Source organism: Malaclemys terrapin, chromosome 15 (genome assembly GCF_027887155.1).
Source record: "Malaclemys terrapin pileata isolate rMalTer1 chromosome 15, rMalTer1.hap1, whole genome shotgun sequence".
NCBI lineage: Eukaryota > Metazoa > Chordata > Testudines > Emydidae > Malaclemys > Malaclemys terrapin.
Window position 1 is genome coordinate 17725158 of NC_071519.1, and position 17057 is coordinate 17742214.

General features: G+C 48.2%; 1 protein-coding gene across 2 annotated transcripts in view; it reads left to right on the forward strand.

Moving 5' to 3' along the window:
• Positions 1-17057, forward strand: part of HEPACAM (hepatic and glial cell adhesion molecule) — a 96365-nt gene that overhangs the window by 66384 nt on the left and 12924 nt on the right. For both annotated transcript variants that reach the window (XM_054005686.1, XM_054005687.1), the window contains one exon: positions 16764-16857. In XM_054005686.1, coding sequence (XP_053861661.1) covers positions 16764-16857 — 94 coding nt within the window. The remainder of the gene's footprint in view (positions 1-16763; positions 16858-17057) is intronic.

Consider the following 17057-nt stretch of genomic DNA (forward strand, 5'->3'; position numbering starts at 1 on the left):
TTTTTGGATAGTACTCTCTGCAGTAGTGGACTGCACTACAGAGACTTCTGGCCATTTAGAATGGGCATCAACCACCACCAAGAACATGCTTCCTTCAAGGAGGCCAGTGAAGTCAACGTGAATACGTTGCCACGGGTTTTCAGGCAAGTCCCATGGATGTAGGGGTGCCCACTGGGGTGCATTCCTCACACCCTGACATGACATACAAGCTCTTGCCTTCTCTTCAATAGCACTGTTCAATCCAGGCCACCAAAAATAGCTTTGTGCAATTTCCTTCATGCACACTAATGGAGCTGTTCTAACATCTGTGATCTCAGCGGTGGTGGGATAATGACACGTCTCTCCCACAACAAATAACCAGATTGGATTGATAACTCCGTTCTCCTGGATATGTAGGTAACAAGGTCGGGTGAGACCAGAGAGGTTCGTCGAGATGTTCCATGCATCACCAGGTCCATAACTTGGGACAATACTGGGTTAACTCGAGTTGCCTTCTTTACCTGAGTAGCGGTGATGGGTGTATTCTCTACCTGTTCAAAGTAAAAGATTTCCTTCTGGGCACTATTTCGATGGTTGACTGGCAAAGGCAGCCTTGAGAGACCATCTGCATTGCCGTGCAGAGTGGATTTCCGATATTTGATTTCATGTGTGTGCACGGAAAGCAACAGTGCCCACCGTTGCATACGACTAGCGGCTAATGGAGGAATGCTGGTGTGGGGTCCAAAAATTGAAGTCAGGGGTCGATGGTCTGTGAGAAGGGTAAACTTCTGTCCGAACAGATACTGATGAAACTTCCGAATTCCGAAAACAATTCCCAATGCCTCACGTTTGATTTGGGCATAGTTTCTGCTTTGCTTAGAGTGCGTGAAGCAAAAGCAATAGGTCTCTCTTCTCCTGAAGGCATAATGTGTGACACGACTGCTCCCACTCCATAAGGTGACGCATCGCAGGCCAACTGTAGGGGTAAGGATGGATCGAAGTGCGTCAGAACTTCAGAATTTAGCAATGCATCCTTAGCTTTGTTAAAGGCAACATCACAGGCTTCAGTCCACTTCCAGGCCTTGTTCTGCCCAAGGAGTTCGTGAAGTGGTTTTAGCAGTGTGGCTAACTGTGAGATGAACTTTCTATAATAGTTCAATAGTCCTAGAAACGAGCGAAGCTGGCTAACATTCCGAGGAGGGGGAGCCTCGACAATAGCCTTAACTTTGGCAGGGGCCTTACGAAGACCTGTAGCATCAATGATGTGTCCCAAATGTTCAACAGAGGGCTGGAAGAATTCACACTTGTCTTTGCGGACTCGCAGTCCGTACTCTTCCAGTCTTTGTAGGGTAGCCTCTAAATTCTTTAGGTGATCTTCCTCATTCCTTCCAGTGATCAGGATGCCATCCAGATAGCACTGAACTCCTGGCAAGCCACACAAGATCTGCTTCATAGCCCTCTGGAACAGGGCGGGAGCAGACGTTATTCCGAAGGGTAGGCAACAGTATCGATAAAGCCCCTTATGCGTCACAATAGTCAACAGCTCTTGGGACTTTTCATCAACGTGCATCTGTAAATACGCTTGACTCAGATCAATCTTACTGAACTTTTGTCCCCCAGCCAGGCCTGTGAAGAGGTCATCGATGCAGGGAAGCGGGTATTGCTTTGCACACAACACAGGGTTGACAGTGACCTTAAAATCACTGCAAATCCGGAGGGAGCCATGTTTCTTCACTATTGGAACAATAGGAGTTGCCCATGGGCTATGGATAACTGGTATTAGGACTCCATTTGTGACCAGGCGCTCCAGGTCCGCTTCAACCTTTGGCCTGATGGGATATGGCACAGTTCTGGCTTTCAGATATTTTGGTTGACTGTCAGGTTTAATGTTCAATGTCACAGTGATTCCCTTCATACTTCCCAGATCCCTTTTTGCCACAGTGTCAACACACCAGGTCCTTACACCAGCATTCTGACGCTTACCACAGCGGTAACATTCCTGACTCCCCACAGTTTTGTGGGTAGATTCTTGTGACACCTTATGCACCCTAGGGGATGCACCGATGGATTGTGCCTCCTTTGTAGCCAGTTCCATGAAGACCGCAATATCAAGGGCCTTCTGTAAGGTAAACTGAGCCTCTGTCAATAGGCGCTTCCGTATAGCTTCACTGTGGAGGCCACACACTAACCTGTCACATAGGGCATCATTTAACATCTCCTTAAATTCAGAGTGTTCTGCAAGCTTCCTCAAAGTTGCTACAAATTGTACATCTGTTTCGTCATCTTTCTGGTCTCTTTTGTGGAACCTAGATCGTTCAGCAATTACCAGTGGTTTTGGAGAAAAATGGGACCCCAGGATTTCCACAATGTCACTGTAAGATTTAGTCTCTGGCTTAACAGGGTGTAGTAAGCTGCGTAGCCGGGAGTAGGTCTTAGCCCCTACAACACTTAAGAATATTGGCACCTTCTTCTCTCCTGTAATGTCATTTGCAATCAGAGCTTTAGCAAGAGCGGGGCCCGATTCCTGGGGACATGGCTTGCCGCAAGCCCCGCCCCCAGGAATCGGGCTACGCTCCGGCCAGAGCCCGATTCCTGGGGGTCTGGCCCGGAGCCGCTCAGCCGGGGCCGGGCTGGAGCTGAGCCGGAGGGCTGGGCCCGAGCCAGACCCGAGCCGGGCCGGGGGGCCGAGCCGCGGGGGCCGGGCCCGAGCCGAGCCGCGGGGGCCGGGCCCGAGCCGAGCCGCGGGGGCCGGGCCCGAGCCAGGCCGGGCCCAAGCTGAGTTGCGGGGGCCGGGCCCGGCCCAAGCCAAGGGAGCCGGGTTGGAGCCGAGCCAAGCTGCGGGGCCTGGGCCGGACCTGAGCCGAGCCGCGGGGGGTCAGGACGGAGCCGAGCCAAGCGGGCCGGGCCGGTGCGCTTGGCCAGAACCGGGGCCGGCGCCCCGGGGCCGGAGCTGCTCGGCTGGGGCCGGACTGGGCCGCGCCTCCCCGGAGCGCTTCTCACGTCCCCCTCCCACACCCCTGACTCAGCTTACCAGGTGCTGCCTGCCCGCCCCTGCTTCTTTTCAGACTTCCCGCGAACCTCTGATTCACGGGAAGCAGGGACAGAGGAGGAACAGGGGGCGGAGCGTGCAGGGAAGGGGAGGAGGGGGAAGTGAGCTGGGGGCAGGGTGGAGAGCTGTGGCGTGGGGCCCTCTTAGCGCGGGGCCCAATTCAGCCGAATCGGCTGAATCGGCCTAAAGCCGGCCCTGTTTGCAATAACAAAAAGCGCAAAACACTCAGTATATATACGCCATTGCACTATAGTCTCCTCAAAAGGTTCCAGTGTCCCTGTAAGTGTAGCCATGGTTTTAGTTTCAGTTTGCACAGTCAGTACAAACAAGCCAGTTCTCACCCCCTTCCAGCAGCAAACAAGGTTTGTTTGGTTTTTTTTTTTTTTTTGTACCTTAACTTCTACTTCCTTCTGTTGCTGGGGCAGCACAGACATCCCATCCTTGTCGCCACGTTGTTATATCCTTGGGGGCAACAGTTTTAGGAAGAAATCACTGGAGACACAGAGAGCTGTAAACCTTGTAGCAGCCATTTATTTCCACTCTCAGAGCTAACCAACAGGAAGCCAAAGCTGGCTGGGTTATCCCCTAATAATCTAACTCAGTTGCCATAGCAACACAAGGTTCTGTTACCGTGACAACCAAATAAACAACAATAACCTTGCACCGACCCCTGTGCTGCTCATCTGGCATCTCACCCACCAGGAGAGGAATCTCTTCCACTCATGATGTTAAAAATGCAGAATTGCCAATCTCAAACATTCAAAAATCATGAGCTGGACTCAAACAATCATGAGATTTAAAAAAAACTAATATGTATTGGGTTCTTTTCCTTGGCCTTCTGTAAGCTAGAAAGTAAGCTTGAGTGAGCTAGAAACGTACTCATTTAAAAATGAGAGCTGAGATTTTCATGTCATCACATGACTCCAGGAGCTAGGGCTTTAAGAAGAACATCAAAACAGTGACAACCGTTCTCCTTGAGGCCTGCTATGCTTTCCTCTTTGCTCTCTTCACTTTCCTCTCTCTCTCAAACACCTCTCTTCAGCCTATTTGACTCCCTGGCATAGCTTAGTGCTGCAGGGCAGCCTGTTAGCTGTATCTTCCCAGCTTGCAGTGTAGATCTTGAAAGTTTTCAAGTCCCTCTTGCAAATGTCCTTGAACATCAAGCTAGGTCGGCCCAGTAGCCTTGCAGCATCCACAAGTTCTCCATACAGGAGATGCTTTGGAATGGGTCCATCCTCCATCTGATGTAGAAGACCAAGGCAACAGAGATGTCTGTATTTGAGATTAGTGATTAGACTTGGCAATTTTGCTTTACTTTGGTGTCAGGAACTCTTCTTTCCCATTTGATATTTAGAGCATAGTGTGGACAATAGGTGTGGAAGGTGTTTAGTCTTCTTTATGCCCATTGTAGGAGGTCCAGATCTTGCCACCATACAGCAGCATGCTCGAAACACACATCTGGTAAACTCATACCTTTGTGTTCAGTGTTAGTTTCCTGTTATCGCACACACAATTAGTCAGTTGGCCAAATATAGGACCTGCCTTTCTGATGTGAGATTTAAACTCTTCATCTTGAGATAAGTTATCTGACACAGTTGGTCCTAGATAGCAGAACCTGTGCACAACTTTTAGCGTAGTGTTAGCTATTGAAACTTCTGGTGCAATCAACACACCTTGTGCCATATTCATGGTCTTCTTTAGACAGATGTATGACAAGCTAGCGAAAAGCTGTTAGAGTTGCAGCAGCACCGCTTCACTGTGTGTGATGAGTCCTGCATTGTTGGCAAAAAGAAATTATTTTATCAGCAGGCGTTGGACTTTGTTGTTTTCTCTTAGATGTGCAATATTGAAGAGTTTTTTCCATTTGAGCTTGTATGGAGAGGAGAAAGCATGACGAAGTAGCAGACAGAATAGACCGAAGAGTGTTGTGCCAAAACACATACCTGTGTGAAACCGCAGCACAGTTCCGATCTGTCAGATTGATCACCATAATACTAGACTATAGCCTTCATGGAAGAATTGAATCTGACTGAGAAGGACGGGGGGCAACCAGTTCTCTAGCAGTTGAAAAAGGCCTGTTCTGCTAACCAGGTAAGATCTAGGAAGGCAACTTAGAGAGGTTTTCCTTGTTCCTGATGCTTTTCTTGCAGCTGCCTTAGTGTGAAGACCATGTTGATAGTAGATCTATCAGCATGGAAGCTGCACTGATTGTGAATATGTATGTTCAGTCAGAACTTATGTTTTGAGAATGACCTATGCAAATGCCTTGCCAGCAACAGTGAGGAGAGAAATTCCTCGGTAGTGGTGGCAATCACTGCAATCTCCTTTGGTTTTATACAGTGTTAAGATGTTGGCATCCTTTGTGTTTTGTGGTGCCCCTCCTTGCCTCCAGTAGCCAAGTTAGACATTGTGTGGATGTTTCAACACAACCTGCCCTTGTTTCAGTACTTCAGCTGAAATTCCATCTCTTTCTGCAGCCTTTCCTGCTGCTAGGAAGCTGATTACATGTACTAGCTCATTTTTAAATGGTTCTGTATCAAGTTGTTGGATGGTCTGAAGCTTGAGGATTGCATTTAGTGCTGCTTCAGAAACTGTGGTTTCACATGAATCGATTTCGTGATAGCGTTCAACCCATCACTGCATCTGTTTGCTTCCGTCAATGATGATGTCTCCATTAAGAGATTTGAACGAAGCAGTCTTTTTGGCTGACAGACCTATGCTTTCTTGATTGCATCATACATACAAGCATCCATTGAGATTGGAGATCTAAGAGGTGTCTTCTCACACAGATCGAGCCGATATGATTTAGTACATTGCCTTGCTGTTCATTGCATTGTGCTTTGGCCACTCTGCAGTTAGCCCATGTCTCAGGAGAGGAGTTCATGTTGTGGTGCAGATATGCTGTGCACTTGGATTCAATAACACTGGTCTACAATTTTTGAGAAGTCGTCTGCTTCAGAGATAAAATGTGCTATTTATTATGTATGTTGATGTGCTGAATTCAAATATGACAATTAAAACAACTGATTGGCTACTGTTTAAGATATTTAAGTTTTTACATTTTATGTCTATGTATATTGTGTAGATAGTAGAGTTTTAATCAAATTGTAAACCTAGGTCTTTTCATGTGTTTATGGTTGCTTTACATGATAATATTTCACCTGTCCTGTTTATGTAACACTTTAAAAATCAGCAAAAGGGTTATATAAATAAAATTTATTATGAAACAAAAGGCAAAAAACTATTATGTACATAGTTTAGTCCTATTTAGCGTCTACGTGGCGCTTCTTGGCTTGTCTCTTGTATTCATTAAATGGAGCATCTCTTGTCACTGTCCAGCAATAGTCTGCAAGCATTGATGGGCTCCATTTGCCCTGATAGCATTTCTCCATTGTTGCAATGTCCTGGTGAAATCGCTCGCCATGCTCGTCACTCACTGCTCCGCAGTTCAGTGGAAAAAAAAAATCTAGATGCGAGTGCAAAAAAATGTCTCTTTAGTGACATGTTGCAACCAAGGCTTTTGTATGCCTTGAGGAGGTTTTCCACCAACAACCTGTAGTTGTCTGCCTTGTTGTTTCCGAGAAAATTTATTGCCACTAACTGGAAGGTTTTCCATGCTGTCTTTTCCTTGCCACGCAGTGCATGGTCAAATGCATCATTTCGAAGAAGTTCACGAATCTGAGGACCAACAAAGACACCTTCTTTTATCTTAGCTTCACCTAACCTTGGAAATTTTCCACGGAGGTACTTGAAAGCTGCTTGTGTTTTGTCAATGGCCTTGACAAAGTTCTTCATCAGACTCAGCTTGATGTGTAAGGGTGGTAACAAAACCTTCCTTAATTCAACAAGTGGTGGATGCTGAACACTTTTCCTCCCAGGCTCCAATGACTGTCGGAGTGGCCAATCTTTCTTGATGTAGTGGGAATCTCTTGCATGACTATCCCATTTGCAGAGAAAACAGCAGTACTTTGTGTATCCAGTCTGCAGACCAAGCAAGAGAGCAACAACCTTCAAATCGCCACAAAGCCTTCACTGATGTTGGTCATAGTTTATGCACCTCAAAAGTTGTTTCATGTTGTCATAGGTTTTCTTCATATGGACTGCATGACCAACTGGAATTGATGACAAAACATTGCCATTATGCAGTAAAACAGCTTTAAGACTCGTTTTCGATGAATCAATGAACAGTCTCCGCTCATCTGGATCGTGAACGATGTTGAGGGCTGCCATCACACCATCGATGTTGTTGCAGGTTACAAGATCACCTTCCATGAAGAAGAATGTGACAAGATCCTTTTAACAATCACGGAACATGGAAACCCTAACATCACCTGCCAGGAGATTCCACTGCTGTAGTCTGGAGCCCAACAGCTCTGCCTTACTCTTGGGTAGTTCCAAATCCCTAACAAGGTCATTCAGTTCACCTTGTGTTATGAGGTGTGGTTCAGAGGAGGAGGATGGGAGAAAATGTGGGTCCTGTGACATTGATGGTTCAGGACCAGAAGTTTCATCCTCTTCCTCGTCTGACTCAAGTGAGAATGATTCTGGTGCATCAGGAACCGGCAGTCCTTCTCATGGGGTACTGGGCTTATAACTGATAGAATGTTTGGATAATGCACAGTCCACTTTTTCTTCTCTGACACACCTTTCCCAATTGGAGGCACCATGCAGAAGTAACAATTGCTGGTATGATCTGTTGGCTCTCTCCAAATCATTGGCACTGCAAGAGGCATAGCTTTCCTTTTCCTGTTCAACCACTGGCGAAGATTTGTTGCACAAGTGTTGCAGCATATGTGAGGGGCCCACCTCTTGTCCTGATCTCCAATTTTGCAGCCAAAATAAAGGTGGTAGGCTTTCTTAACCATAGTGGTTATACTGCGCTTTTGTGATGCAAAAGTCACTTCACCACAAACATAGCAGAAGTTATCTGCACTGTTCACACAAGTACGAGGCATCTCTGCTCACTGTGGCTAAACAGAAATGTGTCCCTTTGCAAAATCAAACACTGACAAATAAGAGAGCACGACACTGTATGATTTCTAGAGCTGATATAGGGCAATTTGTTCAGCAGAGTGATGTAAGCTTCGTTATGATAACATGATGCAATTCATTCGTTAGGAATAACATGATGCAATTCATATCATGCATGACGCAATACCAGCTTCAGATTGCATCATTCATTGTTTTGCCTAAAAACCAAGTACTGTCCAAACCCAGTCATAGATTTATTCATAGATCCAGTCAAAGATGTATTTTAGTCATTTCTGGTTTAAATTGAGATCCCTTCCCTTTATAACTCACTTATCCTCCGCCATTCCCAAGTCAAGGGTCGTATATACTGACCCAATAGCATATCTTGAAAACTAGAGCCAATCAACAATTTTAAGCATCATTTTCGTTCTCGGTGACCCAGAATTAGTAAAGTTTGACTATATTTATTTCAGAAGCATTTTGGCTGTAGAGCAGTGTAACTGAAGCATTTCTTCAGAATATGCTGCAAAGCAGTCTTTATCTTGTACAGTCTTTTTCCCAAAAGCGAAGGTTGCAGCTATATGTATATTCATTCGGAGTGTATTCATACTGCATCAGCATTCAGGAGAAGTACAACTGATGACATAGCTTCCAGGAGATTTGTAGTGAATTGGAGACATCTCCCTTGATCTTTTGTGTTGTTGATGTTAATACATGGGCAACAGTTTTGTTGGGTATGATAGAATTTCTGTAGTGAAAGCCATATTTTGCCACACACTGTGAAAACTGCGAGTATGGAGAACATCCTGTAGCGGTTTTCTGCAGGTGACAATTAAATTCAGTCAGTGCCAGCATCCACATCTGGGGTGTCTCCACAAGACGGTCCAGCAAGAGACTGCCTTGGAAGTAGGTGTTGGTCATGCTCAGTCCTTGGGGGTGCAGAGCTCCAGCCTTTGCCCGTTGTTGTTCATTTTTCCCACTCCATGGTGGCCAGTGCATAGCAGCCACAGCTTGTGACCTGAGTGACTCTGGTGTTGAAGTCTCCCAGTAGACAGAGTTGCTTGCCCGGTTGTAGCTTGCTGATGGCACTGTCGAGTTGCTGATAGAACAAGTCCTCTTCAGAGCTGGAGAGTGATGGAGCAGATATACTGATGATGTTGGCAAAGCCTCCTGTGGTAGATATTCTGTGTGGTACGATTCATTCTGATGTTGCAATGGGACATTCAACCATGGATACTACTGAGTTTATGCCTGCAAAACCCACCCCATTTTTATGGTGGTGTTTGCTTTTTCTGTGCCAGAAGAAAGTGTAATGCCTCTGGTGCAGAGAGCCTGTCAGTTAGTCTGGTTTCAGAGAGACGGTCTACAGCGATGGCAGACTTCCTAGGGTCATTGGCCTCCTCTAGATCATTTAGCATAGCAGAGCACAGGGTCCTCACATTCCAACAAGCAAGTCTGAAGAGGGTGACCATTCTACCTGAACGTTCAGTGTGGATGCCTCGGCAGACAGAGGTGTGCCTTAGGATCAAAGTCCTCCTTTTGGCAGCACTGACTGCGCCCAGGGGCTTGGAAGACCAAGATGTTTGGAAACTAGCACAGCTGCAGGAAACGCCAGCGGGCAAAGTTGAATTGCAGTGCCAACCACCTGCCACTTTCTCTGCAGTGGATTTAGTTCAGGGTTTTCTCCCCTAACCTTTGCTCAATGAAGAATTAGCTGCAAATCAGCAACACCAAATGGAATTACTCCTTCACGGATATTGTTTTTCATTCCAATTGGTATCAGGCTTATCTGCTACAAGACTGTGGTTATTGCAAAGACGTGCACCAATTATCACAATAAATGATCATCAGTTATCAAGATAAAATTGTGAGAGTTGGCAACAGTGAAAGTCCCCCCTTGTGGGCGGGGGGGGGAGAGAAGGGGCTAGGAGGGAAGTTCATCCTCTGTTACATTCGTGGTAACACTTGTGCCGAAACTTGATGCCCAAATTTTATAACACGTGCAGAGGAGCTGAGCAGCCCATCCTCAGCTGAAATCGATATTTCCTGTAGGTACTAATGGAAATCAGGCCTTTGGTGCCTCCAAGTGGACACCCAGTAAGTGATCACTGAGATAGGCAGATGAGCAGATCCTCTGTAGCAGAGCTGGGCAAATAATTGATTTTTCGGTTCACTGGCAGTTCCAAAAAATATTTTTTTTTTAAAAAAGTGGTTCAACCCGAACCAAATCCAAAAACTTCTGAAGTTTTTGATGAATTGGCAAAGTCTGCTTTGGAGCCAAAGAAACTTTTCATTTGAACCAGTCACTGGGCTAGAAAAAGTGAGAGAATAAATGACTTTATGGTCTGCTGTTTAGGGCACTCACCTGGGAGGTGAGATGCTAGATTGGCTGTTTAGTTATTTATACAAAGTGGAACAGCTTCAACAGGCCCATGTGAGAGCCCCAGAGGCCAGCCGTTAGAGTGCTCTCCTGGGAGGGCTGGACCCACATTCAGCTCCCTGCTCCACAGCAGGTAAAGGGGGGACTTGGACCTAGTTTTCCCACATGCTAGATGAGTGCACTAGCCATGGGGCTAAAAGTTGTCAAGTGGGAGTCTTCTCTACTACTATGTTGTGAACAGCACCAAAGTCCCCTTGTGACTCTAGCCCAGGAGTGGGCAAACTTTTTGGCCCGAGGGCCACATCTGGGTGGGAAAATTGTATGCAGGGCCATGAATGTGGGGCTGGGGGTTGGGGTGCAGGAGGGAGAGTGGGGTGTGGGTAGGGGTGTGGTGTGCAGGAAGGGGCTCAGGGCAAGGGGTTGGGGTGCAGGAGGGGTACAGGGTGCAGCAGGGAGATCAGGGCAGGGGGTTAGGGTGCAGAGTGCAGAAGGGGTTTGGGATATGGGCTCCGGCCTGGCGCCACTTACCTCGAGCGGCTCTAGGGTAGCAGCGGTGCGCAGTGGAGGTAAGGCAGGCTCCCTGCCTGCCCTGGCCCTGCACCGCTCCCGGAAGTGGCCAGCGTTTCCGGCAGTGGCTCCTGGGAGTAGGGTGGGGCAGGCAGCTCTGCCGTATGCTGCCCTCACCTGCGGGTACTACCCCCAAAGCTCCCATTGGCTGCGGTTCCCTGTTCCCGGCCAATGGGAGCTGCACCTACAGGCGAGGACAGTGCATGGAGCCCTCTGCTCCCCTCCTCCAGGGGTCACAGGGCCATGGTGCCTGCTGCTTCTAGGAGTGGCATGGGGCCAGGGCAGACAGGGAGCCTGCCTTAGCGCAGCGGGGCTATGGGGCTGGCAATCCCATTGGCTGGATTGAAAGCACTGATGGGCTGGATCCAGCCCGTAGGCCATAGTTTGCCCTCCCCTGCTCTAGCCCCCCCAAAAAAGATTTTTGGCCAGAATGAGTCAGGGAATTCACATCAGATTTGGGTTTACGAAAACTGCGTTTTTCAGTGAATAAACTATTTTTTTTTTAAAAGTTTGCCCAGCTGAGCTCTGTAGTCTTGTCCTCTCAGCCTGTCTCAACATGATGGCTAGGGTTACTGTCCTACTCTGCCCTCCGAGAACCTGGAACATTACAAACACGGTAACTAACTCTGGGAACATTTTTATGAGCAAGCTGTTTTCACAACAGTTTATAACTCTGCAAAAGCTAACTCCCAGCATGCATTGCTCAGAGCGAAGTCTGCATATCCCTCACCTTTCAGTCCCTGCCCCATGGCCTGGAGGTGAGCTCACGTGGGGCTGAGTACAGGATGGGATGTTTCGTCACAGAAGCAGAAAAAGAGGGAACCCATCAACTGGCTGGAGCTCTCAGAGCAGCCATGGAACAGATGAGCCACCCTGAGTAGGAACTGCCTCCACACAGCCTGGCCTGAATTCAGATGGCTGGGAGCTGCTCCACTGATCTTACCTCCCTCTCCTCAGTGCTGAGTCTGAGCCATTCAGTGATGTTCCTGCACAATAAGCAGCTCAAACTCTCAGCCCCTGCTGTAACCCAGAGGGGGCTGGAGGCAGGTGGTTCTCAGCAAGGGGCCCTGGTCACACTGCAAGGCCAGTTGTTCTGCACTCCCTTCCTGAGAGCGAGGCACAAGCTGGTTGGTGGGGGTGGAGGGAGAGGCCTGGCTTGAGGTGCTGGGTGAACCCAGGGGCCTCAGTTGGACACCGGTTCCAGACTGTGGCCATGTGTTACAGTGAGTGTCCATATGCACAGAGCATTGGCCAGAAGGCCTTGTAATCTGTTGGCAACACGGCTGCTACAGAGCAGAACAAAATCACCCTGTCCTGGGGCCTCCTTCTGGCCCAGAGCTCAGCTGGGCACCCACCAAACCAGGAGCACCCAGCACCACTGGAAACAGCATGAACATGGGCCATATTCTGCCACCCAGCAGATTAGCCCTGCCAGGAGCAGGAGCGACAGTGCAGCATGGGCAGTTCTGCGCAGAGCCCATTTCTGAGTCAAAGGCGTTGGGGCTAGAGCACATAGGCCAGTGATACTCAGACTGGCTCGGGAGCCGGTAGGGGCTTTAACGTGTCTCCTGCGGCTCTTTGCAGCACACGTTATTAAAACACTGTGTGATTTAATTATTAACCAAGCTAAACTATTAACCAGTCAGGATGTTTTTTCTATGTGATTAGCCAATTGTAGTTGATAAAATAATAATACTTGGTCAGTCATTTTGCTGTGAGAATAATATATACATATGTTATTTCTAGGGCTGTTGATTAATTGCAGTTAACTCACATGATTAACTTAAAAAAATTAATCACGGTTAATCGGAGTTTTAATCGCACTGTTAAACAATAGAATACCAATTGACATTTATTAAATATTTGGGATGTTTTTCTACATTTTCAAATACAACACAGAATACAAAGTGCACAGTGCTCACTTTATATTACAATTTTTTATTACAAATATTTCACTGTAAAAAAGATAACCGTATTTTTCAATTCTCCTCATACAAGTACTGTAGTGCAATCTCTTTATCGTGAAAGTGCAACTTACAAATGTAAATTTTTTGTTATATAACTGCACTCAAAAACAAAACAATGTAAAACTTCAGAGCCTACAAGTCCACTCAGTCCTACTTCTTGTTCAGCCAGTCACTAAGACAAACAAGTTTGTTTACATTTACAGGAGATAATGCTGCCCACTTCTTATTTACAATGTGAGAACAGGCATTCACATGGCACTTTTGTAGCTGGCATTGCAAGATATTTTTGTGCCAGAGATACTAAACATTCATATGCCTGTAGCAGAGCGAGACTCACCCCTGTGGCGCCTCCTGCTGGTTTCCTGGGAATTAGCTCTTTTTCCAGCGCCCTCTGCAGGCCGGTGTCCCACTTGCCGCTGCCCCCCGTGTCCCTCCAGGACCCCGGTGCCCTTTACCCAGGGGTTCTGCCCACTGCAGCAACCCCCAATCTGGGTTTCCCCACTCAGGGGAACCCCCAACCCTCACCTCACCTCAGTATCAGGCTACTGCCAGTAACCATCTAGCCCCCTGTTCACTGGGGCAGACTGCGGTGTACAAGCCACTCATCACAGGAAAGGGGGGTTTGGACCTGCTGCCTTGGCCTACCCCTAGGCTGCCCTTTGCAACCCCAGTACCCTTCTGGGCCTTTAACAAGGCCTGCAGCCTGGGGGGTTTCCAGGCCGGAGCTCCCCAGCTCCTCTGGCCTTCCCCCAGCCATGCTCCACTCTAGGTACCCTGTGAGCTCCTATGCAGCCAGGCCCTTCCCTCTCTAGAGGCGGAGAGAGACTGATTGCTTCTGCCCCACTGCCCTCTTATAAATTTAGTTAACACATTATTTTTTAATGAGGGTCATCAGCATGGAAGCATGTCCTCTGGAATGGTGGCCAAAGCATGAAGGGGCATTGTACCGGGGTAGTCACCCCGCTCGTGCCCAGAGTGGTTAACAACAGCCCAGGAGAGGGCTGTGGCTGGGGCAAGCAGCTCCAAGACTGACTGGGGAAGCAGCCTCAGCTGGGGCCATGCCCCAATCAGGGCCCAGCTGGCCCTTATAAGAGGGCAGTGGGCCAGGAGCAGTCAGTCTCTCTCTGCCTCTAGAGAGGGAAAAGCCTGGCTGCTTAGGAGCTCACAGGGTACCTAGAGTAGAGTAGAGTAGAGTAGAGTAGAGTAGAGTAGAGTAGAGTAGAGTAGAGTAGAGTAGAGCTGGGGGAAGGCCAGAGGAGCTCCGACCTGGAAACCCCCCAGGCTGCAGGCCTTGTTAAAGGCCCAGAAGGCTACTAGGGTTGCAAAGGGCAGCCCAGGGGTAGGCCAAGGCAGCAGGTCCAAACCCCCCTTGCCTGTGATGAGTGGCTTGTACACTGCAGTCTGCCCCAGTGAACAGGGGCTAGACGGTGACTGGCAGTAGCCTGATACTGAGGTGAGCTGGGGATAGGGGGTTGGGAGCCCCCCGAGTGGAGAAACCCAGATTGGGGGTTGCTGCAGTGGGCAGAACCCCTGGGTAAAGGGCACTGGGGTGCGGGAGGGACACAGGAGCCAGTGGCAAGCGGGACACCGGCCTGCAGAGGGCGCTCCAGAGCTGGAAAAAGAGCTAATTCCCAGGAAACCAGCAGGATCTGCTGCGCCGGTGAATCATTACAACGGTGGTGGAGAATGTGGGTACATGCAGTCCTCCCCTGATACAAGGGGCTGGGCAAGGACTGTGAAACTATGGCCCGAAGAGTGGAGAACTGAGAGAACTAGGGGATGATGGATCCTGGTTACACGGGGATCTTCTATGCAGAGACCCCAGGTGCAGTCCCTGGTTGGGCCCCGGTGTCAGTTGGGCCCCGGAGGAAGGCTGTGGAGGAAGAGCGAGGGCTTTTAGCGGCTTAGTCAGCTGTGCTGACCAGAGTCACCAGGGTCCCTTTTCAGCTGGGCGTTCCGATTGAAAACTGGACTCCTGGCAACTCTAAGCATTATCTCCTGCAAATGTAAACAAACTTATTTGTCTGAGCGATTGGCTGAACAAGAAGTAGGACTGAGTGGACTTGTAGGCTCTAAGGCTTTACATTGTTTTATTTTTGAGTGCAGTTATTTTTTGTACATAATTCTACATTTGTAAGTTCAACTTTCATGATAAAGAGATTGCACTACAGTACTTGTATTAGGTGAATTGAAAAATACTACTTATTTTCTTTTTACAGTGCAAATATTTGTAATAAAAATGAATATGAAGTAAGCACTGTACACTTTGTATTCTATATTGTAATTGAAATCAATATATTTGAAAATGTAGAAAACATCCAAAAATATTAAAATAAATGGTATTCTATTATTGTTTAATAGCGTGATTAATCGCACGATTAATTGCGATTAATTTTTTTAATCACTTGACAGCCCTATTTTTTATATATATTTTTATTATATTTATATATAGATAGATAGTGACAAAGCTCTGTCCTTATCTCCGTGGGTCCTGCGTTTCCTGGCGGATTTTGCTAGCCTCAGAGGTTCGCTGTGACCCTCCACGTAGCCCTTCTCTCTCTAGAGGCAGGGGTCACAGCCTACTGAGCCATTTTCATCATAAGCCAGCAAGGGAGGTGAGGAGAAGCAACCCTCCCTCGCACAGTCTCTGTTGTCTCCCAGTCTCAGTGATTAATAGCGGGGGGTGGGGGGCAAAGGGGAGAGCCCGGGCCCACCCTGTACTCCAGGCTCCAACCCAGGGACCCTAATAGTATCAGCTATGATAGCTGACTTTTTAGAAACAGGACGCATATAATTCCCTAGGCCACTTCCCCACAGTAGCCCCCAAATTCCTCAATATCCACTTCACCCTTACCTCATGGCCTCCTTCCTTGTGCCTGATATGGTTTATACTGCTCATTCTCTCCAACAGCGCGGCTTCCTCCTGCAGCTCCTGACACACGCTCCCACCTGACTAAGTGGAAGGTTTTTAACAAGTTTCAGCCAGCCCCTGATTGGTTTCAGGTGTCCCAATCAACCTAGCTGTCCTCCCTGCCTTCTGGAAAGTTCTTAATTGGCCGCAGGTGTCTTAATTGACCTGGAGAAGCTGCCATTTGTTTATCCTGGTAACAGGGATTTGTTTAGCCTGTGGCTAATATATCTGTCTCCTACTACTTTACTATAGCCATGTGGCCTTGCCCCGTCACAATATCAACTAAATTTTCCTGTCATACTGTTTAATATGAATAGTACTATAGTAAATGACACAATGAATTCACTGCTAACTGTGGCTCTTTTGGGTAATGTTGACACTAATTTGGCTCCTGAACCCCTGAGGTCAGAGTCTCACTGACACAGACCCCACCCAACCCAGGCACTGAAGTTCCAGTGTGTCCAAGACCCAGGGCCAGCAAACATTCTCTGCTAGTCGCTGACATTCACTGCCTCTGCAGCATCCCTGCCGGGTATGGTGTTTGACAAACACCTGGGAAGTGATAAAGCAGGGCACTTAACTGGGTCCTGGGGGTCAGGCTGGAGGTTTGGAAGAGGGGCAAATTGTCTCTTTCTGCTTCATTTGCCTTATGCTAGGGGCCCAGAGAGGCTGGTCCAGATCTCCTCCAGCTCTCCCCAGCTGTGTGTGTTGGAACTGAAAGAAACAGAGGATTGTGCTCATCTCCTGAGCTGTTTGGGTTCTCCTCCATCAGTGGGATCCTCAGTGTGACCCCGAGCTGAGCATTGCTGAGGGCAGACTGATGCTGGGTTGCTCCTTGTATTATCTGCAGAGAGCAGAATGGGCTTTGTAACAGCTGAGGTAGTGACATGGCAGCCGCTGTGGGTGTGAGCGGTAATTCCTCTCCCTTCTCTCTCCTAGGAAGGAGTTCCCTCTACATAATCCTCTCCACTGGGGGCATTTTCCTCCTTGTCACCTTGGTGACGGTCTGTGCCTGCTGGAAACCCTCCAAAAAGTGAGCATTTTCATATAACTTGAATAAAATAGCTGTTACTCTGCTCCCCCACACCAAGCTCCCAGCCCCATCCCGAGGATTGCAGAGGGACACAACTCCCCTGATGGATCCCTGCACCAGGGTCCCAGGTCCCAGCCCCATCCCAGGGATTGCACAGGGACACAGTGCTCCCTGGCTGCTCCCCCCGCTCTGTCAGGCCT